Genomic DNA, 24894 nt, shown 5'->3' with positions numbered 1-24894 from the left:
GAGGAGAAGACAGGATTTAGTAGAAAAGGATGGGAAAAGAGCAACACTGTCCTTTTAACCAATGCATCTGGAATGAGATATTTAAAGGAGAATTTCCCCCAAATGACGGCTAATTGACAAGGAAAGATAATTTGATTCCATCGTCTCTGTTCACACATACTATTGTTTCAGCCCGTGATGTTTTGTTTACTCTGGAAGGAAATATTTTACCCCCTCTGAGATAATTAATTTTTGTCAGCTTCACTGTTTATAAGGGAAACTGAGAAACTGTTAATTGAAATACAGAATGAGTCACTGTTTTCAGTAATTTTTGGCAGCATTCTAATTTGTGTCAATCCCAGCCTAATTATTAGATTTTTTGGAAGCAGAAAGCATATTTGATTTTTCTCTTACTGACTTTTTTCTTCCTTTTTTAAAAAAAAAAATATGTGCTGCCTGACAAAGGTTATACAATTGATATGAACACGAGGTAAAATACCAGTACTTTCGAAATACCAGGAGGTTTAAGGGGTTACGCTTGGCTCCTCACACTAGCCCAATGTTCAGAAAGTTCACAGACTGTGGTCGTCGCCCTCCTCCCAGCCCCGATGAAAAAATGTGATTCTTTTAAAGACCTTTTAGCTGGTATTAAGCCACAGTATATGGCCCGTCACTAATGACATCACTGGAGTAAACTTCCCAGAAGTCATCAGAGAGAATTCATTTGGAAATCCAATTGAATGTCACTTGCAAAGGGCAGGCTTCTAGAAGAGGTGACCAGTCATGCATTCCTGAGTTATTTGTTGTAAAAGCATTAATCACTCTGAACTCATTTGCTCCTAATGTGAACGCACTACATTATTCCACAGGAATTCTGTTCCCCGTGATCATTAATGTAGAGAGCTGAAGCTGCTGACTATGGGCAGGGTTAATAAAATCTGTCAGATCAATGGCCAGGATAATGGGACTGTTAATGCCTTCTAATAGAAGTTGGATCTTCCTGGTTGTGGCAGAGTGAAGGCAGGAGGAGAGGCAGGGGGCTGTGCTGGGGAGATGGCCCCATCACTCGCCTCCTGAGGTAACCTCTGGGTGAAAAGAGCATGGATGTCAGTAGCCGGGCGTTGTTAGGGCTCCAAGGCAGCGCAGCTGAGGGTGGCTGGGAGCATGGGCAGCAGCTGTGGGCTGGGGAGGGAGCCACAGGGCAGCCACGGGGAGGCTCTGCGGCCATACTCCAGCTGCTTGCCTGCCTGCATCTAAGCGCCTGGCACTGTGGGCTTCCTAGAACCTCGCTTCACCCTGCTCGCCATGGGCCACTGATGAGCTGAAGGACAACAATCACAGTGATAATCGTGGCAATCACAGCTAATGCTCATGGGCACCTCTCAGGGCCTGAGGATGAAGCCCTTTCTATGCTCTAATCTCAATCCTCAGAGCCATCCTCTCCATGACATGTGGACTATTCCCTATTTGATAACAGGAAGTTGAAGTTCAAACAGATTCAGAAACTAGTCCAACGTCAGATCTGAAAGTGCGTTCTCTTAACCACTATGCTCCTTTATTAGAGGGAGAGACGCAGAAGCTGTAGCCTCAAATCAGACCAAAGAGAGGTGCAGGATGTGACAGTTAGCCCAAATGTCTTGTCACTTGTATATGCAACCCGTCAGTATGTTAGGGACCAATCCTGGACAAAACCTATAGAAACCATGGTGTGTCTGCAATGTTGTTCTTCTAAGCTTTGCTGCTAAAATGTGGGTACTGGGGCCCATAAGAGGCCTCATTGTTTTGTGCCACCCACCTGCAGCCCTGTTGGGGCCCCAGGGGGCCCTCTCTGCCATGCAATGCCCTATTATTAAGACTGATTCCTTCTCATTCCACCGCTGCCCGATAAAAACTTGCCACATTTCTTGTCATCCAAGGGTCTTGATCTCCTGACTATCCCATCACTAGTTCACGTTCGAATGAGAAACTGTGGCCCCCTGGGGATGCCTCTGAGCACAACACTGACATGACTGATAGCAAAGGCCACCCCAGGGCCCCAGCCACAGAACTGAGCACGGGAGCATGGTGACACGGGCTCTGTGACATTTCTAAGCCCCAGCGATTACCCAAACGGAGGTGCTGACCCCGCTGTCTTGGGGCTCAGGAGTGGGAATGGGATGTAGTTCATAGGTAAAGGCTAGAGATGCAAGAGGGCTGCCAAATGCTAAGGAAATGAGGGGCCCGGATGAAAGAGGAATCATAGCTGCAAAAGGAAAATCTGAAAAATACTAACACTGTTCAATGTTCCCAGTAAGCAGCGTTCTCCGCTCACCCCACCCCCAGATCTTCCAGCTACACCTCCTAAGTGCTAGACAACATGGCACAGGATAGAAAGGCAGTCGGACTGAGTGAGAGAAATTAGCAGGAGGAAAACGCAGGGACAACGCCGTGGAAGATTGCGTTGGCCGTGGAGAACACGAATGATTCAAATGTAGGGAGAGAAGACATTCCACAGAGCGTGGAGGGGATGAACAAAAGTGGGAGGGCGGGAATAAGCACACTGAGTACAGAGCGGGGTGAAGGAAACAGCCGTGTTCTAGGGGAGGAGTGGGTGTGGAAGTGCGGGTTAGGGTGCACGCCTGGGGCGGGGGGAGGAGGACAGTAAGCAGGAGCGAGAGGAGGGTAGCACATTACCCAGAGCCTTGGTGGCCAGACAAAGGAGTTTGGGCCATCACCGAGGGCAGTAGGGAGCCACAGCAGGCCCCAAAGCATCTAAGGAGCACGATCTAAGCCAAGTTAGGGGCCATCTCATCTGGCAGTTGCCTAAGAAGGTAGAGTGGGGAGGAAAGAGAGAATTAGGGCCATGGCAGGCAGCAGGGGCAGCCTGACATGGTTTTTCATTTTCTGTCCTTCAGCACACATCCATCCTGCCCTTTGCACTGGCGGAAGTCATCCTCAGCCCGCACTGCTATCCACGGAAGAAGGAAGGTCTCACCTTGTTGGCTCTCGCTAGTCTTGTGTACATCAGCAGGTAAGAATTGCAGAGAGAAAATCTACTTGGGCTTTTTCCCTCAGGATTGTGAGGTACTCCAGAAGGAGCATACTGTTTTGTAGGAATGTCTTTATCTTGGGCTAACAGGGATTTAACCATCACTAAATTTTTAGGTAGGAGAGGTTCTTATTGTTTGATGTTTTGTTGTTGTTGTTGTTGTTGTTGAAGAATTTATTTGACAGGGAGAGAGACAGAGAGCGAACACAAGCAGGGGGAGTGGGAGAGGGAAAAGCAGACGTCCTGCTGAGCAGAGAGCCCAACAAGGCTCAATCCCAGGACCCTAGGATCATGACCTGAGCCGAAGGCAGTTGCTTAATGACTGAGTATTGTTTGATGCTAATGCCATGGAAGCATCATGTGCCCAAGAGGACACAGGTGTGCATGCACAGGCAAGTCACGCATTCTTTGCTCCCTCTCAGGAAGAAGTCATCGTTGCAAAGCTGCACTTATTAGTTTCCCCAAGAAAGTATTGACCATTGGTTTCATTTAAAATTAAAATGTTTGGATGTTTATAGAAGCAATGTCCAAATAGTCAAGCTATGGAAAGAGCCCAGAGGTCCTTCTACAGATGAATGGATAAAGATGTGGTACAAGATATATAGTGGAATATGACGCAACCATCAAAAAGGATGAAATCTTGCCAATTGCAACAACATGGTTGGAACTAGAGGGTATTATGCTAAGCAAAATAAGTCAATCAGAGAAATACAATTATCCTATGATCTCACTCATATGTGGACTATAAGAAACAAAACAACAAGCAGATCATAGGGGAAGGGAGGGAAAAATAAAACAAGATGAAACCAGAAAGGGAGGCAAACCATAAGAGACTCTTCACTCCAGAAAACAAGCGGAGGGTTGCTGGAGGGGAGTTTGGTGGAAGGATGGGGTAATTGAGTGACGGACATGAAGGAAGGCACATGATGTGATGAACACTGAGTGTTGTATGCAACTTAGAAATCATTGAACTGTACCCCTGATACTAATAATACACTCTATGTTAATTCATTGAACTTAAGTTAAAAAAATAAAATGGGAAAAATTTTAAAAAAGAAAAAAAAACAGTAAAATGTTTGGATGGCTGAATGATCTGAAGCATCCAAATATATTCCAAAATATATTATCCAAATATATTCCATCTAAAAAGGAACATGCTCCATTTGGCCCATTCCCATTGCCTGTTTTTTATGGGCTCATTTGCATCAACATCTGGCCCTGGAACTCCAATAGGGCTTTTGGGCAACTGCCCAGAGGCTTGCAGAACAGCCTTATTGGAGGCATGAGAGGTAATTCAAGGAGCTGGCCTAATTTTCATTATTCAACCACCTGGTGACGCCAAGACTCAGAAGGGCTGCTCAGTGGTCTGTAATCAAGGGAAAACCCTTGGCATTCCACGAAGTGATTGGAAACCCCCCTTTCCATTCTGTCACCTTCTCATCCACTACCATGCTCTTGCTCTATGGATAGGGGCCTGCCAAGCATAATACATCTTAACAGAAGCTAATCAGAGTGCGCCTTCTCTAGCCTAGACTGCATCAGCTGTTCCCATCAGAGAATCTAGGTCATCCCCCAATTCCTTCTTATTTGGGGAAAGTTGAACTCAGTAGAGGGCTCTGCTAGAGATGGAAGCCAGAAAGAGAATGTAATCCAAGTGACTTGGACTCTTCCAGTGCTTGTTTAATTGGCTTTTGCCATCCTTTATTTCAGAACTCGTAAGCTTGGCGCCCGGAACTCCATTGATGGTTCTTCCCTTGCCTTTTCTCCTTCTGCTATGTAGTCACCTTCCACCCTCCTGCACCTCTTCTTCCCTGAATGTCCCAAATCTTTCTTGCTTCTCCTCTCTAGAAGAAAGAAAGTACATGCTCCATAAATCTACCCCAAGACTCCAGTGATCTAACATGTTCTCCAGTTCGGGCCTCTGCATTTTTACCAAGGATACTTTCAGAGAGTAGGTGATAGTTGGGAACCTACTGGTGCTTGATATCTGGAGCACCAGCAGGTGAATGATTCTGAGACCAGAAAAGAGTTTTGCCATCCTTTAGCAATAGCTGCTGATAGTGTAAGAATGGAAAGTGGCAGGATATGTGCCTTGTATTTGCCATATCTGGCTTAACCCAAAAGAATAAATCCCTAAAGATAGACTATCTGGAAACTGAGCTTGGGTAAGAGTAGGTATACATTAAGATATAGTTTCCTGTTGTCATGTGTGGAGCAGAAGCAGAGTGGTGTCTGACTGATTATGTATATGAATTTCCATATTTTGTTTTTTTTGTGTGTGGACTTCCATCTGATTTGGTCTTCCTTGCTGAGTATAACTTTTGGAGTTAGTATATAAGGCAGCATTTTGTAGTCTGTTATTATTATTTTTTTAGTTTGTTTGTTTTTGCAAGAGAGAAAGGGAGAAAGACAGAGAGAGAGAGAGGGAGAAAGATCACGAGTGGGGAGAGGGGCAGAGGGAGAAGCAGGCTCCCCATTGAACAGGGAGCCTGGTGCAGGGGCTAGATCCCAGGACCCCGATATCATGACTTGAGCCAAAGGCAGATGTTTAACTGCCTTAGCCGCCCAGGTGGCCAATCTGTTAACTTTTTCTACCGAAGGACTTGGAATTTGGTCATCGATTGTCACATCTGATTCTTGCTCTTTTATCTTCAGAGACCAATGGAGTAAAAGACCACCAAAAGCCACTGGTATTTGGGGGAGAAATTGTGGTGGCCATAAAGATGAGAAGCAGTGATCTATAGGGCTTGGTCATGCAATGTGACAATGCAGGGAATTGAGGGGTTGGAGAAAGGAGGTACAATGAGATGGGATCCCGTATGAATGTATCCTGTGTCCTTTCAATCATTCATCAGCTCCAGGCAGTGTGCTAAGTGACTGAGGATATGGTGATGTGTAAGGCACCACGCCCCCTTTGGGGACTGTCTGAGAGAGAAGAAAGTGCCCAAACAGAGGGACAATACGCGGAGGCGGAAGTGCACGGTGCTGTGGGTACCCAGGAGGGATATTGAAAGCTAGCTGCTATAGGAATTGAGGTGTAAGCTGAGACTCAAAGAATGAGTAGGAGGAAGTCAAAAGAGATGTGAAAAAGAACTTCAGGCAAAGGGAACAGCATCTGCTAAGGAGTTGCTGAGGTTAGGGTTGACCTGGAGGACAGGGAAAAGCTGTATCATCAGTTCACATCAGTGAGTCCAGACTCTGAACCTACTTGTCTGTGGGAAAGTTTTAAGTGGAGGAGAGAAATGATGTGGCTTATGTAAGAAACATGATTGGACTCTGAATGAAGTGTGACATTTGAAGAAGAACAAGACCAGGACATGGGTTAGTGACATTTGTGCTAAGAATTGACATTAGCCAACGGATGGCAATGCCAGTAAGTCTGCAAATGGAAAGAGAGAGGCTGAGTGGTAGAGGTGAGGTAAAGGTCATCCAGCATGACATGCCCAAGGTCATAGGACTGGGGAAAATCAGCCCTAGGACTTACACTCAGGGCTCCTGTTTCCAAATGCAGTTCACTTCCCACGGTATCCACAGGGCTGGGTGTTGGTTCAGCTCCCCATTTGTGCAAAACACACCGTACAAAATGCAGGGGGAAGGGGAGGTAGGCAAACAACCTTAGCTTCATTTGTATGGTCAACAACTTTCCACGATGTCATGGTTTCCAGCTCTGTGTTGGATTGGACGTTCAAGTGTTAAAGCTACAAGGGAGCAAGGGGAGGGAGGGGCAGAGACCTGTCACCAGCAGGAACATGCTGGGTGGGCCCCAGTGGGGAGCTGAAGTGGTTTGGGATTTGGACCTCTTATCCTCGATGAGGCCCCAAATCAGCATCTGGCTCACTGGGCTCCGTTTTTGCTAGAACGAAGTGACTACGCCCATCTGCTGCCCCACGGGCTGAAACTTCCTTCTCTCTGCCCATCCATCCCAACTGTGGGTGCTCCCACTCTGTGGCATGCTGTGTCTACCCTTACGCAAGGCTCTGGGGCCCATGGGCCCTCCCAGCCACAGATGGCCAGCAACAAGCTTTCACAAACTGTGTCTATCCAGGGAGATGTTTCAGGGAAGTGGCCGTGGGCCAGCTGTTAGGCATGCCAGTTTGGATGGTCAAATAGGGAAACAGCCTAGCAGGAATGAGGTAAAGAGTATGGGCTGAGGCCAGACTGAGTGTGAGAAGCAAACATGAGTCAGAAAAACGGCAGTAACTCAGAGCTGGAGAAGCACTGCCCAGATGAAACCACGTTACGATGACCTAAAAATAGCCACCCAGACCGTGGAGACTGCCTCGCATGTGGCACTTGATTTTTGTGATTTTTCAGATTGCAGAATTGGAGGGCTGACCTGTAAGTGGGAAAATAAAGCTTTGCAGAATAGTAATAACTGCAAATCTTTTATTTCCTTTGGAAAGCATGACTCACCTATAAATACGGTAGCTTGCTCCCCGCTCCCATATCTCTCACCCCTAAACACCTCACCTCACTCGCTCTTTGGTCTTGGTGAGGAGCAGGAAAACAGAAACCTTCCTACAGCTCGCTCTGATTCACTCTTTTATGGAACAAATATCTCCCCTAACACAGGGTTGGTCTTGCTGGGAAAAGCCAAGTGCTGTCAGGCCAAGTGCCTGCCTATAGGGGATTTGTGCTTATTAAGGGGGGAATGAGCATTTTAAGAACACAAGATGGGGAGGGATGACATCTAGCAAATACAAGGAACCCCAGGAATGCAGGGGAGGAAGCAGTTATGTCCCGCTGGGAGGTGTGGGAAGGGCTTCAGGAAAGGTAGGTGTTGGATCCAGGCCTGAAAGGACTGGTGGGTGTGACAAAAGTGAGAGAAAGTGAGTAACAGAGCATGGTCCCAAGGCCAGGAGAGGACCGATCCCTGTAAAGTAATGGTCAGCACCTTGCTGTCGCCCGACCTACTGGTAACAGAGGCTAATAGGAAGTGGTCCTCAAACTGCCCACCCCCAGACGCTGACCGCCAGCATGTTAGAGGTTAGACACAGGGTAGACAATGTGCGGTTTCACTGTTGCTACTTGTTTCTACGGCCGGGAGGGGAAGTGGAGCTGCTAGTAACATGGCCAGAGAATTATGTTGGCAAAAGGCTGTCTTGACAATGGTGCATTTTGAAATGGATTGGAGCAGCAAGACGTGGGAAGCAAAATAGAGTAAAATAACACACAAATAAAAGTTAGTTGGAATATTCTTACCATGAGGTTGAATCCCCATGACCTATATTTTGTCCGTGGTTATGTCATAGCTCCGGGATCAGCCCAGGTCTGGGGCTTCAGAGCCCCCTTTTCCCAGCTGCAGGTGGCCCAGGCTTCAGGACCCTCTTCTCTAAGAGTCCTAATAAGCACATGCGTGCTCACACCTGCCCATATTGTCCACCTGTGCAGATTGAAAGGTGATGACCCCTAGTTTCCTGCGCCCACACCTGGCTCTGCTTTCAGTACAGCTTGCCGCCCTCATTGGTGACCCACTCTGCTGTTGTTCACTGTGTCAGTATCATGATGCTACTGGCTACTGCAACAGCCCCAGCTGGCCTGCGGGGCCCCACCACGTTGCACTTGGTAGACCAGAAGTCTGTAGGTGCCACAGGTGTCTCTGCTAGTGGGTAAGGCATTGCATGCTGAGGACAGGTGTCAAGCAAATCTGCAGCTATTACCCAGCAGTGGGTGGGTGGGGGGAATATTTGTAGAGTTCCTCCTCAATGGTCCTTCCTATGAAGCATGGGAGATCATTCCTTTCTCCTCCATTTTACTCACTTGGCTAAGCTCCCACATAGAAGCCGCCCAGGGCCGTCCAGTGTAGCAATCCTCTAAATTTGTGCATCCATTTACATACACACTTACACATGGACTATATACATAGAGATATGTTACCTTCCGGAATACATTAAAAACTGCCAGAGAGATGCACGGAGCTGAGTTCCCAGATCAGCTCCTATTTCCACTCATGACTTGTAATGAATTCCTGCCCAGAGCCCCTACTACTCTTTCCTGGGTATAAATAAAACCTTCGTCTGGGGCCATCTACATGCACTGTAATTGCAGAACCTTGCATATTGAGATCAGAATCCCAGCCCCCGTTTTCCACACAAGTACTCCTTAGCCCCTGGGTAAATTAATATATGAAATAAATATAAAGATGCCACATAGACCCCCTTCTTCTTTTTTTTAAGATTTTTTTTTATTTGACAGAGATCACAAGTAGGCAGAGAAGCAGGCAGAGAGAGAGGAGGAAGCAGGCTCCCGCTGAGCAGAGAGCCCAATGCAGGGCTCGGTCCCAGGACTCTGGGATCATGACCTGAGCCGAAGGCAGAGGCCCTAACCCACTTAGCCACCCAGGCGCCCCACATAGACCCCCCTCTTATCAACATTTGAAGCTTGGGTCCCCCAGGATGCAGAATGGAGACAGGTGATAGCTGAGGAGCTGGGACAGAACATGGCCATCCGCCCTCTTCACGCCTCCTGTGCAAACCTCAGCTCCTGTTCAACCAGAATGCCTGCTGAAGAAATTAGAAACAGTACCAACCCGCAGAATGATACGTCGGCACCAGCAGGATGGAGGGCAGCCCACATTGTGGAAGGGATGGAACAGGTTTTGTGGATTAATCAGCATGCCGTGGGCAAATGAGAAAGAAAAATCAAGGACAAGTCTATGAATTTTGGGCCATTGGACTGGGAAGATGGTGGTTGCCCTAAGAGAAGCAGAAAAATAATTTGGGGGTGCAAGTGAGACACTCCACTTAAAATCCTAAATCTGAATCCCATTCTGGTTTAATTGGCTTAGGATATGTCCTGAGAATTCAGGTTTTTAAAACCCCCATGGCAATTCTAATCTTCAGCCAAGGTTGAGAATCATTGGGTGAGAGGAACTTCTGTTTGGACATTTAGACCTGGGCCTCCCAAGAGTCGGGGGTTACGGTGGAGATCCAGGGAGCAAACCCACCTGGTGGGATGAGGTTGCTGAAGAGAGAGAGAGAGGGAAGTGGGGAGAGAGTGGCAAGGGAGACAGGGATTGGAGGGGAGGGAGAGAGGAGAGAGTTAGGGGGAGGCAGAGAGAGTACAGTAGAAAGTGAATATGAGGGCATCTAAGGGGCATGAGGGGCAAGGGGACAGCAAAATAGCAAAAATGATCAGATGGTAGAAAACCAAGAGGGTCTTGGAGTCATCTTTGTAGCTTAAACCTGGTGGGTGTCTTCAAGGTGCCATTGCTCATGTGTGAGCAGGAGCTGTTTGTAGGAAAGCCTGGCAGGACAGTGAGCAGAGGGGTGACAGGGGGGTGCACTGCAAAGGCAGCAAGGAACTCAGTCCCTACCTTAAGGAATCACCAGGTCCCAGCCGTTGTCATGGACATTTCCGTTGTAGGAGGTCTGCTAACTTGTTGAGTTTATTGACAAAACAGGAATCCAGGTTTTCCTTTCCTTCTGGCCTCAGGTGAAACTGTGATCATCTCACATGCTTCTGTTGGAAGTTGGCATGAAAATACAGGGCTGGGGGGTCCTTTAATTCTATTATTCTTCTGGGCTAGGGAGAGGCAGCATGAGTATTAGCACTTTAAGAATTATATGCAGAAAGCCCACCAAACCCCTTGTTATCTACTAGTCCCTAACCCACAGACTTCCACTGTGGCTGTACTGATAAAACACAGAAATTATTACTTTTATGACAATCATTGGATGCTACAAGATTAGAAGGATAAAACTACAGAACATTAATTTTTGGCTGCCAGTCTGTGCCTGCCCAACCTGACTCACATAGATCCACATGGCAGACAGCTCTAGAAGGACATATAAAATTGTTCTCTGAAATGAGGGACAGAATGATTGGCCTCTTCAAAGTGTTAATGAAGTGAGCAATAGATTAACTAGAATTTGGAAGGCTATGGGTCCGTCTCCCGGGTTTCAGAGGCTGCGGTGTCCTTGGTGGATCAGGCAGCCGAGAGCTGTCCACAGCAGCCACATTGAACAGTAGTTAAAGGGAACCATATGTGCTAGCAGAACTTCCCCGAAAAGTCATTCCTGTAAAGATCTACAAACTTGCCATCTTCTTGGCCCTTGGGAAACAGATGTGCATGACAGATAAGCTCCCTGTGCCATTCCAGGCTACGGAGAAAGACAGTCCAATAAGCCACAAGGTAAGTTCACAGTAAAGGAAGTGTGTAGCATAAGAACCTCACTGAATGAGTGATACAGGAACTTTGGGAAATCCCTTCTAGAGAAATTGACTTTTAAGCTGAGACTTGAAGCGTGAGTATGGTTCTGCCAGGCACAGGCCAAGGAGAAGTGTGTCTTGGGAAGTAAAAATGTCTGAGGTGTTCCAAGCAGAGACAACAGCATGAGGGAAGGCCCAGAGCAGCAGAGCTCGGCTCATTTAAGAAACAGAAAAGGATCCAGTATGGGTGGGCTGTAGATCTGGAGGCGGACAGTGGGGCAGGGCAATGCCAGGTAGGCTGGGTAAAGGAGCTTGAGTATTTTCCGAAGGCGTTGGTGGGGATCCCTTGGAGGCAGGAGAGTGCCATGGGCAGATTTCTCTTTTGGAAAGATTGCTGGATTACTAGTAGCTTGTGGTATGGAAAGTGGATTGAAGCGTGCAAGAAAGCCCAGCAAGGAGACAATTACATCTGTCAGATGAAGGAAGCTGGAGTGGAGTGCAGCAGACAAGCATTTAGATATGGTTGCACAGGATCCTGTATGGGGCTGGGGAAGAGTTGACATTGATTAGGAAGATAGTGGTGAATTTCATTTTGGCCTCCATCTTTGTTTCCTTCCTTCTTTCCTTCCTTCCTCTCTTCCTTCTGCCCTCTCTCCTTCCTCCTCCTTCTCCTCCTCTCTCTCTCTCCCAACACCTTTCAACATATATTCTGGCAAGCCATAAAAAAGTAATCCCAGGGGGCGCTCTGCCTTCAGCTCAGGTCATGATCCCAGACTCCTGGGATCAAGTCCTATGTGGGGTTCCCTGCTCAGCGGAGAGTCTCCTGCTCTCTCTCCCTCTACCCACCCCCCCAACACACTCATGTGCATATTCTGGCTCTCTTCCTCTCTCTCTCTCAAATAAATCTTAAAAAAAAAAAAAAAAAAAAAAAAAAAAAAAAAGAAGTGATCCCACTTCAGTATGATCATCTCCTCCCCAGGCCTCCCGCGGGTTGCCCTTTGTCAAATATTTGCCCTGTTGCCTGATACCGTGTTTGTTTTCATTACTTTTCCGCTGACAGTTCACACACCTCTAACTTTCTTTGCACTTTCTCTGTGAAACTGCAGACTTCATGAACGTACCTCAGGAACTTTCCTTTGTGGAACCTTACGCTGAAGGAAACAAAAATGAAGTAAATAAAGAGAAACTTTCCAGGCCTCTAGGGGAATGTCCTTACTTGCTGACTATCTTGTATAAATGGGCATAGAAATTAGGAGCCCTAATTTTTAGTATACAAGGTAAACAAAGTGAACTAATTAAAAGGTTCCATTGGAGTGCATTCAGGTCTCCTTGTTGACCTCAAATTGTTGTTGATCCCCATCTCTGGGGATTTATTTTCTGTCCCTTAAACCTTTCCTGGCCTATCATAAGAAGCAGACGGACAGAAGACAATGGAATGCACATCTCATAAAACTCCAGTGTTGGTCAAAATGAAAAGGTAGTGGAGCAGAATTTCCACCCAAAATGTGCCTCTTTGACATGAAGAGTATTTTAGGCTCATTATTATTTTTTTATCGTGTCATGTTAGTCACCATACAGTACATCATTAATTTTTGAAAATGTGTTCCATGATTCACTGTTTGCATATAACACCCAGTGCTCCGTGCAGTCCCCCCCTCCTTAAAACCCAAAACCGGCTCACCCATCCCCCCCAACCACCTCCCTTCTAAAACCCTCCCTTTGTTTCCCAAAGTCCATAGTCTCTCGTGGTTCGTTAACTCCGATTTCTTCCCTTTATTTTTCCCTTCCCTGTGCTACTCCTTATGTTCCACAAATAAGTGGAACCATATGATAAATGACTTTCTCTGTTTGACTTACTTCACTTAGCATAATCTCCTCCAGTCTCATTCATGTTGATGCAAAAGTTGGGTGTTCATCCTTTCTGATGGCTGAGTAATAGTCCATTATTTTTAAGAAACAGAGGCTCAGGAAAACCCTTGGACCTTCTCTTATTTCCAAAAAGAATTTTGATAGGAGGTCTGCTCCAGGAACGGAGCTATTATCACCATAGATAAAAACAGTATAATATGAACCAGGTGAGGTAGACCTAGCAAAGTCTATTGAAAGATTTTATTTCATTAATAATTAATTAATTTAGAGTGGGGGGTGTGGGGAGGGGCAGAAAGAAAAGAAGAGAGAGGAAGAATCTCAGGCAAGCTCCATGCTTAGCATGGAGCCCAATACAGGACTCGATCTCATGACCCTGTGATTATGACCTGAGCCAAAATCAAGAGTCGGATGCTTAACCAACAGAGCCACCCAGGTGTCCTGAGTATCTGTACATATGGAACAGTAAATCCCCGTTCCCTCCCTCCTTCAAGCCCTGTTAAACACCATTCTACTTTCTGTATCTATGAATTTGATGACTCTAGGTACAATCGGACAATATATTTCTGTGTGTGAGTGACTGGCTAATTACATGTAACATAATATCCTCAAGGTTCATTCATGTTGTAGCATGTGTCAGAATTTCTTTCTTTTTTAAGGCTTAATAATTTTTCATTGCTTATCTCTACCACATTTTATGTTTCCATTCATGCGTGAACGGACGCTTGGGTGCTTCTTTGTTTTCGCTATTGAGAATAGTGTTGCTATGAACACAGGTATACAAATAATCCCTTTGAGTTCTTGCTGTCAGTTATTTTGGGTATAGATAAGGAAGTTGAATTGCTAGATCATATGGTAATTCTATATTTAATTTTTTGAGTAACTGCCACATTGTTTTCCATGGCATTTAAACCATTTTTTGTACCTCACAACAGTGCATAAGAGTTCCAATTTCTCCACAACCTCTCCAACACTTGATATTTTATTGATGGTGGCCATCCTAATGGGTGTGAAGTGGTATCTAGTTATAGTTTTGATTTGTATTTCCCTAATAATAGGTGATGTTGAGTATCTTTTTATGTGTTTGTTGACCATTTGTATATCTTCTTTGGAAAGATGTCTATTGGGTCTCGTCCATTTTTCATTGGGTTGTTTGGGTTTATTTCTTGCTGTTGTTAAGTTGGAGGAGTTCTTTGTATATTATGTACACTAATCCTCTATCAATTATGATTTGAGAATATTTTTCCCTTTCCATAGGTTTCCTTTTCAATTTATTAATTGTGTCCTTTGAGAGACAGAGATGGCCCCTTAAATTTCATGCTTCTCTTGCCTCACCCCAGGCCTGACCCTCATATTAGTCCTTGTCTCTTCCACAAGCCATTGACAAATCTGAAGTATCTGAAACAACCAAGAGTCCACTTGGATTTCTGAAGTTAAGCTCAGAATTCTATTCTTCCCTCTGAACTCTTTTGATAACCTGAGGTATCCAAATTTGAATGCTGTTTCTGAAGCATGACTTCGCCTATCCTAATTATTACAAGAGATAAGGAGCCTCAAAGAAAGGTTGCTAGGACCCCTCCGTGCCATCCCTAAGAAGAGAGAAGCTTTCGAACTCTGATTAAAGGCTCACAATGGGCCAGGCGCTATTTTATTTTACATGTGTTAACTCTCTTAATCCTGATAACACCTTTAAAATATGGATCCTGTTTGCACTCCTCACTTATCACATGAAGGCAGGGGACAGCAGGGCTGAATAAATTGTTGAAGGTAAGACAGCTAATAGGTTGCAGAACTCGGATTTGGATCACAGAAGGCTGGTTCCAGATTCTGTCCTCTTAACCAATTATAAACTGTAGTTGATACATCATGTTTCTCATATTTAATTTTAAAAGTTATTTCAGATTTTGGCATCTTTCAGTGCAGTTGGTTTCCAGCATACTGCATTTTTGGGGCTTTGCTTAGACATTGTGGCTCCTCTCCTAGCATTTCTTTTCCTTCTCTTGGCTACCAGACATGACTTCTATTCTCTACTCACATGAGCAAGATCTGAGCCTCCTGTAAACCCATCCCTTCCTACTGAACACTCTGTCCATGGCTATATTCAGTAGCTGAAATCAGGGCCGACAGTTAAACCCCTCCTACCTCTAAAAGGCATATTGTAATAGAACAATAGTGGCTCATCTCTGTCCCTCCGACCCCAACAGGTTTGGAGGGCTAATGAAAAGCTACACCTGACTCTCAGGTACAGAAAAGCAAACCTGCTTGTCTGGCTGAGAGTCAGCAAACGATGCCGTCTCAGCAAGTTCAATGTCTCAGCAGGTCATACCTCTCAGGGAAAGGAATAATTTGTGTCCTCACATACTCTCTTTGGCTGATGATGTGTTTGATGTTCTCCCATATTCTTTCGCCAACACGGAATTCTAATGGATTAGGTTAAATAGCCAAGTTCAGCTTATGATATAGGATGTCTCTTTGAATCAAGTCTGTTTATCCAGAAAAGACTCACTTCTGTAGGTTTGTGGAACACCTCAGCTGTTGACAAATGATCCCCATGGTTTCTTTTCATCTCCCTTGGCTCCAGAACCCCATTGATCTTGAGGATAAAATGGCTCTACCACCAACCCGCCCCTGCCTTCCTAATTATTGTGACTTGTCATTTTCTGCAGGGTCCTGTGGATCTACTCTGAGACGGGTACGTGGGTGTATCCTGTCTTAGCCAAACTCAGCCCGGTGGGTCTAACAGCCTTCTTCTCTCTCAGCTACGTCTTTAGTGCTGGCATCTATCTACTTGGAGAGAAGCTCAACTACTGGAAATGGGGTCAGTTTATTTCTCTTTTACCTACAGAGGCATGCCTTCCTTACACGCTCTCCATCCTTCCTGGAAACAGAAGGAGAAACTAGTCCAAAAGCAGAAGGCAGTAATGCTTAATGTCTTTGTCCAAAGGATTCAGATAGGTCCTACCAAAGTAGGCAGAGGGAAAGCCTGGGGGAACTTTGGATTTTCTCAAAGGACCCCATCAAATTATTTCTCCTCCTCCCCCAAACAATACCTCATTTAACTTCAAGGCTAAAAATAATTTTGTTTAGAGAGCTCAGGACCCAGAGAGCAAGGTGTCACCACCCGAAGCATGGAAAAAAAAAAAAAAAATGAACTTAGGGTCTTCCTCCCATAAGTGAGGGACTGGGGGATACAATGTCAAGGTTTCCATTTTTGAAGGATAAGGGTCCAGAGACCCTCTTTATTCTTCTAACCTCAGCAGTGCCTTCCCAGATGATTTCCCATCCTTCTGCATTTAGGTTGCCTCTCAACCCTTAGTAAAACATTTACCAGATAAAATCACATCCTCTGCTTGAGATGGGAATTCTCATTTAAACAGGGTCTTGGGCAAAGTGAATATGTCAGTAAGCTAAGCTTTCTAATTATAGGCAGCTGGAACCATGTTGCTTCCTAAAAACAACAACAAACAAACGAAACCAAAAAACCTTAACTCAGCTGACTTTAAAATGGAAGACTGTATCCTCCCCCTTGCTTCTTCCACCAGGCCACCCCCAGAATATTATTTTGTTGGAAAAGTAACCGTCAAAGAGTCAGGTTGCAAAATAATCATGATTTTCCCATCCCCCAAGGGAAGTACAGGAAGCATACCCTGATTCTGTATATAAGGAAGCAAGAGTCACATACAGTCCCCCACATCACACGCCCACATGCCATTCTGTTCTATCAAAATAGAAATGGCACAAGTGGCATCTTCCACCCAATCTATAAACTGGTGTGGAAACACAAGCCTGTGTAAGCAAAAACAACAATGCCAACAATAAACCCAACAATAAAAAAACCCACGATGGTTTCATAAGATTGTATATTTCTTTCTTTCCTTTTATCGAAAGATTTTATTTATTTAATTGACAGAAAGAGAGAGAGATCACAAGTAGAGATCACAAGGAGGCAGAGAGGCAGGCGGGGGCGGGGGGCAGACTCCCCGCTGAGCAGAGAGCCCGATGCGGGGCTCCATCCCAGGACCCTGAGATCATGATGTGAGCCAAAGGCAGAGGCTTTAACCCACTGAGCCTCTCAGGCGCCCCAAGAGTGTATATTTCTGAGAGGAAAATGAGACCTCGGAGAAATAAGCATGCCATTTGGCTTTTTCACATGTTTTCTACTCTTGGAGAATGTAACTGGTTGGGGAAATCTCAAAGACACTATCCTTGAAAGCAAACACTTAAAACACGGAATACTAAAATTTACTCCCAAAATCAGGATTCCAACTCACAGGAATCCAGAGAGGAGGAAAAAAAAAAAAATGTGTTGACATTTCAGATGTGTTGACATCTAATTCTAACTAGTTTGGCTCCTTGAAGTTCTTGGTAAGGATTTTTGATGCCTTCCCCATATCTATATGAAAATTAAGAAAAAAAAAAAGAAGAAGAAAGAAAGGAAGAAACTAATCCATTTGAAATTTGCAGAGAAAAACTTGATTACTCAGAGCTTATGGACCAATAACCTTTTTAAACAATTGTCTGAATTATGATTATCTTCTAAGTTGTTGCTCCCCAGTGACTTTAAGACATCTGCTAAATTAAAAAAATTTTCACCAAATTTAATATTTTCAACACAAAGCTTTTTAAAATAAGCTTCATTGGTTAAGAGCTTCATCCAATTTTTTGCTACAGTTAGGTCCCAATGAGCAAATAGGCTAACATCTCCATGTGGACCCACACACGCATGCACATGTGGAGATTGGGGTGAGTGACAGTCACACACATAGGTGGCCATATGTCCCTATCCTCTGTCTAGATTTTTAACTACTTAAAGAATAGACTGGCCAAGGGGCACCTGATTGTCTCAGTGGGTTAAAGCCTCTGCCTTCAGCTCAGGTCATGATCCCAGGGTCCAGGGATCAAGCCCCACATCGGGCTCTCTGCTTGGCAGGGAGCCTGCCTCCCCCCGCCCCCCTGCCCCGCCTGCCTCTCTGCCTACTTGTGATCTCTATCTGTCAAATAAATAAATAAAATCTTATAAAAAAAAATAGACTGGACCAAAAGCCCTATATAGCATCAGAATAGGATCATAAATGTGTTAAGTTCTAAATGGATCATAATTACAAATGGTCTAGTAAGAATTAAAAGAGAAATTAGATCACTTAACATCCCAGTTGCAGTGAACACTTTAAACTGCCTAAAACTAAACAGAGCTATCTATGTGAGCACATTTTTCTGTGTCTTATTCTGCTTAAAACACTTTAAGCCTTCCCAAGTTTACAGATAAAAGTCCAAACTCTTGGAATGACACATGGGGGGCTCTGTGAACCAGTGCCACGGCTTTTGCTCTCCATTGTCTAAATGCGTGCATCAGCAGAACCACCAAATTACTTGTTTTCTTTACACATTGATGTTGTCCCTCCCCTCTGTGGGTTTTAGTGTCTCACAACGCCCAGTCTTTGCCTGTCTCACACCCACTTAATCATATCAACTCACCTCTTCCAGGAAGCCTTCTATGGTCTGCACGGAGTTGGGTTTTTACACAAAACCCTGAGTTCTTAAGGGTTATGAGTGTGTCTTATCCATCTTTGACTCTCCAAAGACTCTCCTTTGGCGTATCCAATGGATCAATCAATGCAGACAAAGGATGTCTAAGGACTCTTCCCTCTAGGCATTAAATGGGACTTGGTGCACAGGATTTCTGGGGACAGCAGTCAAGGAGAGACGGTAATGGTTGGAGATGCAAGTATTGGGCAGAGAATTTAAGGAGCACAGATGATGGTGCTGTGGTATACTGGTTGGAGAGCTGTTGAAAAATAGATGCACGTTAGAGCAGACAGTGCAAAGTAGGGATAAGGACACTGGAATTGAAATTTAAAAAACCGGGGTATGTCTCTCACCTGGCCACAAACCAACCATGTAAGCTGTGCCAAAACACTTCAACTTCTCAGTGATGGGATAACCTCTTAAGTCAGGTGACCACCCCTGCTAGTTTGCCTAGGACAGCCCTGGTGAATGCCTGCCACGGGAGTGTCCATGTGATTTAGCATTGTCGAGGTGTGGACGATCAGTAGTGTGCTGCTTCTGTCTCTGAGCCTCTCCAAATCTGTTATGGATCTGTGGAGACATGTAAGCAGCTGCATCTTCTGTCCAAATCCAGGGCTAACCCTACTTTGTCACCTCTTTACACACATGAGCTTTCTTGGATGACAGCACAATTCTAAGGAGAGCTTTGGTGATGCCATGGGAGGCAGTGGTTGGGAGAAAAGTTCTGTGCCACACTGCCTGGGTTTCTACCTTGGTCTTGCTATTGGTAGACCCATGACCCTGAGCAAGGCACTTAATATCTTTGTCTTCCAGCTTTCCTTGTGCACCATGGAGACAGCACTAGCACCCTCCTCCTGACATTGTGGAGAAGCATAAAAGACTTGAGAAGTGTCAAGTGACCAAAACAGGGCCTGGCATGTGGGATTCATTGCTGTTAAGCTCATTCTCCCTCCTTAAAAATCAGTAGCCTTTCCTATGTGGGTATCCCATCCTGTCCTTCAATGTATGCATCTGAATTGTATGCATCCATATGCAGCTGAAGGCGATGGAAAGCAACAATTACATAGCTGAAATATCAGTCAAGGCCCATATAATATGGAAGTATCTCTCTAGCAATAGTCCTTAACCTTTATTCCACATTATGAAGGCACCGGGGGAGTCTTAAAAATACTAATTCTCTGGTCCACCCCAGACCAGTTAAATCCCTATCTATGGAGATGGGAACTTGACATTGATATTTTTTTTAAAGCTGTCCAGTTATTTTAATTTATAGTTAGGGTCAAGAGCCATGATCTCAGAGTAGGGCTTCCCAAACTTATGTGCTTCCAAATCTTGTTAAAATGAGGCTCTTGTTAAAATATAAATTCTCATTCAGGAGATTTAAGGTACAGTGTGGGATTCCCTCCTTCTAATGTGTACACCCGAAGATTCCAATGCTGCTGGTCTGTAGCAGTGACGGCCACACTCGCTGAATGTCTATCTACTTTCTACCTCCTCATGTGTCATGTCAGAGAAGAGAGAGAAGGGCAGTAGTAAGAGGTGATGCCAGTAGTCAAATGTCAACTTGGATAGTGGGTGTTATCCTTCAGGAGTACGCGGGTGCATGGATCTGGCTCTGTGTACCAGGGAGACAAAGCTGTCAGGCCCTCAGGAAGGTCCTGCTGGTCGTCAAGAAGAAGCTGGGGCTCAAAAAGCTCTAGAGAGTTTCCAGAGAGCCATCATTCCTGACTTGTCACCATGTCCCCCCTTCCCTCTGCTAGCTTTTATGTGTCATAGGACAGAGGGCTGGACAAGCACAGGGTCACATACAGAGACCAGACACCCACCAGGAAAGATTCAATTTCTATTTAGTTAGATGGAATGTAGATTTCAAACAATAGTAGGAATCAGGCAAGGGGAAGCAGGCTCTGCAGATCATTATAAGCTTGGTCCACCATATCTGAGCACCTAGGGAAGCCTCAGACATATTCTTTACACCCGGAAAAAAGGGCTGCCAAGGGATTCCAGGATAGGCCTCCTTGTCTGTCTGCCACTGGAGTACCTAATTTTCTTTCTTCCTTTCTTTCTTCCTTCCCTCTCTTTCTTTCTTTCTTCTTTCTCTCTTTTCCTTGATAAGACGCAAGACTGCTGACATCAAGACAGGAGTTCCTCAGAAAGAAAAACACAACCTAAAGAATCTATCAGGCACAAAAAGGAACTAAGTGCTCCCAGATGGACATGGCAGGGCCCCTTCTAGGTAGGTGTGGCTGGAGAGGCAATCAGCTTATCTCTGGCCCTTGACCCCTCTGCTAACATTCCTGAGGGCAATGTGCCAGGAGTCAGACTATCCTTTGTCAGGACCTGAGACCATAAATCCTTTCCCCCCTAAGGAGAGTTCAAAAGCTGAAAATTCAAGTCTAACCAAGTGACTTTGTGGCTATGGCTTGGAGAGAAGGACATTAAAACCTTCCTTTAATACTATTTTCCGTAGACCAGATTTTTTAAAGAGATATTTTATTGCTGAAAGCTACTTAGAGGCCATCTTTAGTTTTAGCCATGAAGAAATTTAAGTTTTTTTTCTGCCTTGCACATTGCCTCTGATCATTTCATAACAAAAGACTCTTATCAGGAGATAATTCCATGTGTATTTTGAAAGCATGGTACCACAGGAGCAGCATTTGGTTAATAACAAATATATCTCCTTTTTGCCTTTCTTGTCCTAATTTCATCTCTCTCAGCTCGGAATCCATGTTGGATTATTGCTTCTCCTTCTTTCACTGCCTCTTTTCCCACAAGGATTTCTCCAGCCAGAACCTCAGCTCCATCTCCTTCATGCTACGTCTGCGCTGAAACTTTTACTCATTCATGTTCATGTTCAAACCTCATTCTTATAACACCTCCTATCTCCCCAACCATCTGCCTTCTCACCCTTTTCCAAGCCAACCCACGGAAACTAGGCAAATGTTCTTCAAATTTTCAGTTCAAAGTCTAGCAGCACTAGCTTTTGTGATTGTAGAAACATAGGTGTAAATCTTAGTGAATATAATGTTTTTACTTACTCTGTTTCTGACTATTGGAATAATAAGGAATATAATTATATATGGTATCCATAGTGATGTTGATTGATTTTTTTTTTTTTTTTTTTTTTTTTTTTTTTTTTTTTGCTATGACAGCAAAAAACTTTTGGATCTTGCACAAGACAAACATTAAATGTTTGGCCTAGGATATCTCTATTCCTTGGTACTATCTAACAGAGGATAAAGAAAGGACTAAAATGAATCAGGGTTGGGCTTAGCTTCCTAACTGCCAACTAGGAGGTGTTCCACTGGAAAAATTACCCTTCCATGAAGGAAAGAAGGATAACAAACAACATTATTTCCCAATCAGAATATGAAATCCATGTTGTGGACTTTGTTTGAGTAAGATAATACAACCTATTACTAAGTCAACAGTTCCCTAATCTCCAACCATGTATTGGAATCAGAGTCAGAGATAAATTCTCAAGACTCAGAGAAGCCTAGAGACTGCTCTTCTCCAAGAGAATTCAAGAATAAGGGCCCACCTTCCACCTGCTATGAACAAAAGAAAAATATGATTTCTGTGATGTTCACACACGTAAATCACTACAGAAGAGATGACTGTTGGAAGTCCGTCCCGAGACACATTTTGGGATGATGCCTTCTCTAGTGTATTTTCGGGCCTATGTCAATGTATAAGTGCTCTGTCTAGGTGCTTAGTGTTGGATGTGGGAGACTCTGATCTCAGGAAGGAGCCACCTGCTTTCCTCCCCAAAAGAACTTCTGGCCATCACTTCTCCTGGGCTTGTTCTCTCTAAGCCTTCAGTATCTGTTTTATTTCATCCATAGAGAAGGACTCTCCAATCCTGGGCACCTGGTGTTGGAGGAGTGTGGTTATGATTACAGTTAAACTCGAATGGCTGGGGTTGGTAAGAGGGTTTTAGAAGCCTTCAGAGGGACCGCAGAGGCAACTAAGTTGAGAAGTTTATGTTGCCCAAGCTCTTGAAAATGAAGGAATTAATGTGTAATTCAGCTGACAAAGGATTTATTACAGGCAAAGAGTGTATGCTTCAGAAAAGAGAAGGTTCTGGGTTTGTACTTGTAGACTTAACATACAGAAGACCTGATGGGGCAGGAGACAGTCTACATCAAAAAATGAGTGAGAACATAAAGGAAAAGGACATAAAGCTGCGTAGCTTAGGAAGGCTTCCCTAGAGTGACTGAGGATATCTGGATTGATGAGCAGAAGAAGAAGAAGAGAGAGCACTGTACTTAGAAATGTTGAGAGGCATTAATATAGGATGGCCCCAAGGGCTGTGTGATTAGGAGTCGGCTGTCCTAGAAAATCAGTGTGATGAGGGAGACTTCAAGTCATCAGTCACTATCACCTCTGAGAGGGCAATTCTAGCAAAATAAAATTAGTAGAAGACATTTAGGGCACAACTGACGGACTGGGGCAGGACTTGAAGGGTAAAGCATGGAAATAGAAGCATGAGGTTTCTATGGCACTGAGTCAGGACTAACAGCGCTGTGGAATGTGCAAGGAGAGGCTGATTTGAGAAAAGTTTTCAAAGTAGGATTGATAACATTTACAACAGGTGGGAAGGATAATGCATTAACGGAGTATTAGAAACTTCAGAGCGTATGCAAAGGTTTATGATCAATAAATAGAGAGGTAACAACTTATTGAATGGAAGTCATTCTAGAAATGCAGTGTTATAATTTTAGCAGAAGAAAGCCTTTCCAGTGAGCTCACTAATATCCAATCAATATGCCAGTACTCCTCCATTCAGGCTGTTCAGTTGATTTCGGGAGAGGTCATGGAATGAACCCTAATTAGGTGAATCTCCAGTTTTCTATTCCTTCTCTAATTTGAGGTCTCTTCATCTCCATTTGCACAATCTTAGAGTTTGTCGATGGATTGTGTGCAGCCTGTAAACACTTGGCCAAGAGCAACTTCAATCAGTGGCTCACATTTGACCTACAGAACCCTATGAAGGCAAATGACACTATTGGTCAACAGGTTACCTATGAGTCAAGCACCAGTGGGGACAAGAGAGCTGCTTCTTGTCCTTTCTGTAGAGGTGGAAGGTTTTCAGAACTCCAAAAAGTACATCTTCCTACCTAAGTGGCTAAGTGTCCTTGACTTTCCACTGTCCCACGTCAGGGTGAATATCTACCCATGCAAGAATACCCATTAGGGAAACCCTGAAGTCTGATGTCTCTGTTCTTCATCGTACAGGTGACATGATGAAGCCAAGGAAGAAGAGGAAGTGATCCCAGGTGGTTTTCCAAGAACAAAGGAGGAAGAAAACATGAGAGTTTCATTTCTATTCTTTTTTCTTTTCTTTTCTTTTCTTTTCTTTTCTTTTCGGGTTGAGGGAGGTGGTGGAGCAACATAGGAAGGTAGAAAGGACAGTGAATGACATTTAAATTTAATAAGAGTGTTTATGAAGGTAGCTTAATGTGGGGACTCTGGGGTTTTTTTGTTTTGTTTTGTTTTGTTTTGCAAGTTTACTGGACATGCCAAAAACAACAACAACTGTCTCAGAATCTGTTACCTTTTTCTGGCCTCTGTGGTGAAAATCTGCCAAAGTCCAAGGAAATTCACGTAAACTCAATATTAGAGAATGTTTAGAGAGAGAAAGGGATTTGGCATCACCAAAACTCTTCACCTTACAGAGGAGGGTGTTGAGGACCTAGCTGGGAAGTAATCTGCACGAGGGCCAAGGAGCTAGTATCACGACTAAGGTGACGGCATTTGTCCCCCTGATCTTCTAACTCCCAGTCCTATGCCATTTTTAATGAGTCCAACTTTTCTAAAATCAAGTGTTTTCATCAACTAGCTATTTTCATGGACTGCTCATCTATTTTGTTTTCCTCAGTCGAGACAGAGATGTAGGGAGATGGATGCTACCAAAGTCATCTGTCCACCTGATCAGAGAGCAAATTAATTGGGCAATGAGAAAGTAAGTTATAAAAATTATGGAGAAATCTGCCCCTCTTGTGAGCAAATATGGGGTTTTGCGACATCATCATCGAAATCTCTTCCATTCGAATATTGCTTCCTTCGTCAAATGCACACCACTCTTGGGGAGTAAGTGATGGGAAGTGACATGGCTCTGAGGATCCCTGAGAATGCTTTGATACATTTGATACAGTTAGCTTATGCTTTAACAAAGCTGATGGCTAGGGGATTAACACATTCACGAACTCTGCTCTGATCTTCCCAGGAAATTTTCCTGGGTGTTTATTCACAGGCACATTTTGTAAAGAACGTGGATGATAAGGGTCTACTGGTGGGTAAGCATGGAGTCCAGTGGTGCGTCACCAGGGTCGTGTGGGCTG

General features: G+C 44.5%; 1 protein-coding gene across 4 annotated transcripts in view; it reads left to right on the top strand.

Moving 5' to 3' along the window:
• Window positions 1-24395, top strand: part of LOC101686178 (androgen dependent TFPI regulating protein) — a 62335-nt gene extending 37940 nt beyond the window's left edge. For 3 of the 4 annotated variants that reach the window (XR_006602595.1, XR_006602594.1, XR_006602593.1), the window contains exons 5-8: window positions 2874-2989; window positions 15691-15842; window positions 20667-20786; window positions 23789-24395. Coding sequence is in view for 1 of the 4 variants with exons in the window: in XM_045067017.1 (XP_044922952.1) it covers window positions 2874-2989; window positions 15691-15842; window positions 23789-23823 (303 nt within the window). In the remaining 3 variants the exon portion in view is untranslated. The remainder of the gene's footprint in view (window positions 1-2873; window positions 2990-15690; window positions 15843-20666; window positions 20787-23788) is intronic. The other variant, XM_045067017.1, reaches the window with a different exon arrangement.
• Window positions 24396-24894: the final 499 nt, after the last annotated feature.

The sequence above is a fragment of the Mustela putorius genome, unplaced genomic scaffold (genome assembly GCF_011764305.1).
Source record: "Mustela putorius furo isolate JIRA1106 unplaced genomic scaffold, ASM1176430v1.1 tig00003870_pilon_pilon_pilon, whole genome shotgun sequence".
In the NCBI taxonomy this organism is placed as follows: Eukaryota; Metazoa; Chordata; class Mammalia; order Carnivora; family Mustelidae; genus Mustela; species Mustela putorius.
The sequence above is the reverse complement of the archived record's forward strand: the minus strand, read 5'-3'. Positions and strand labels throughout refer to the sequence as shown.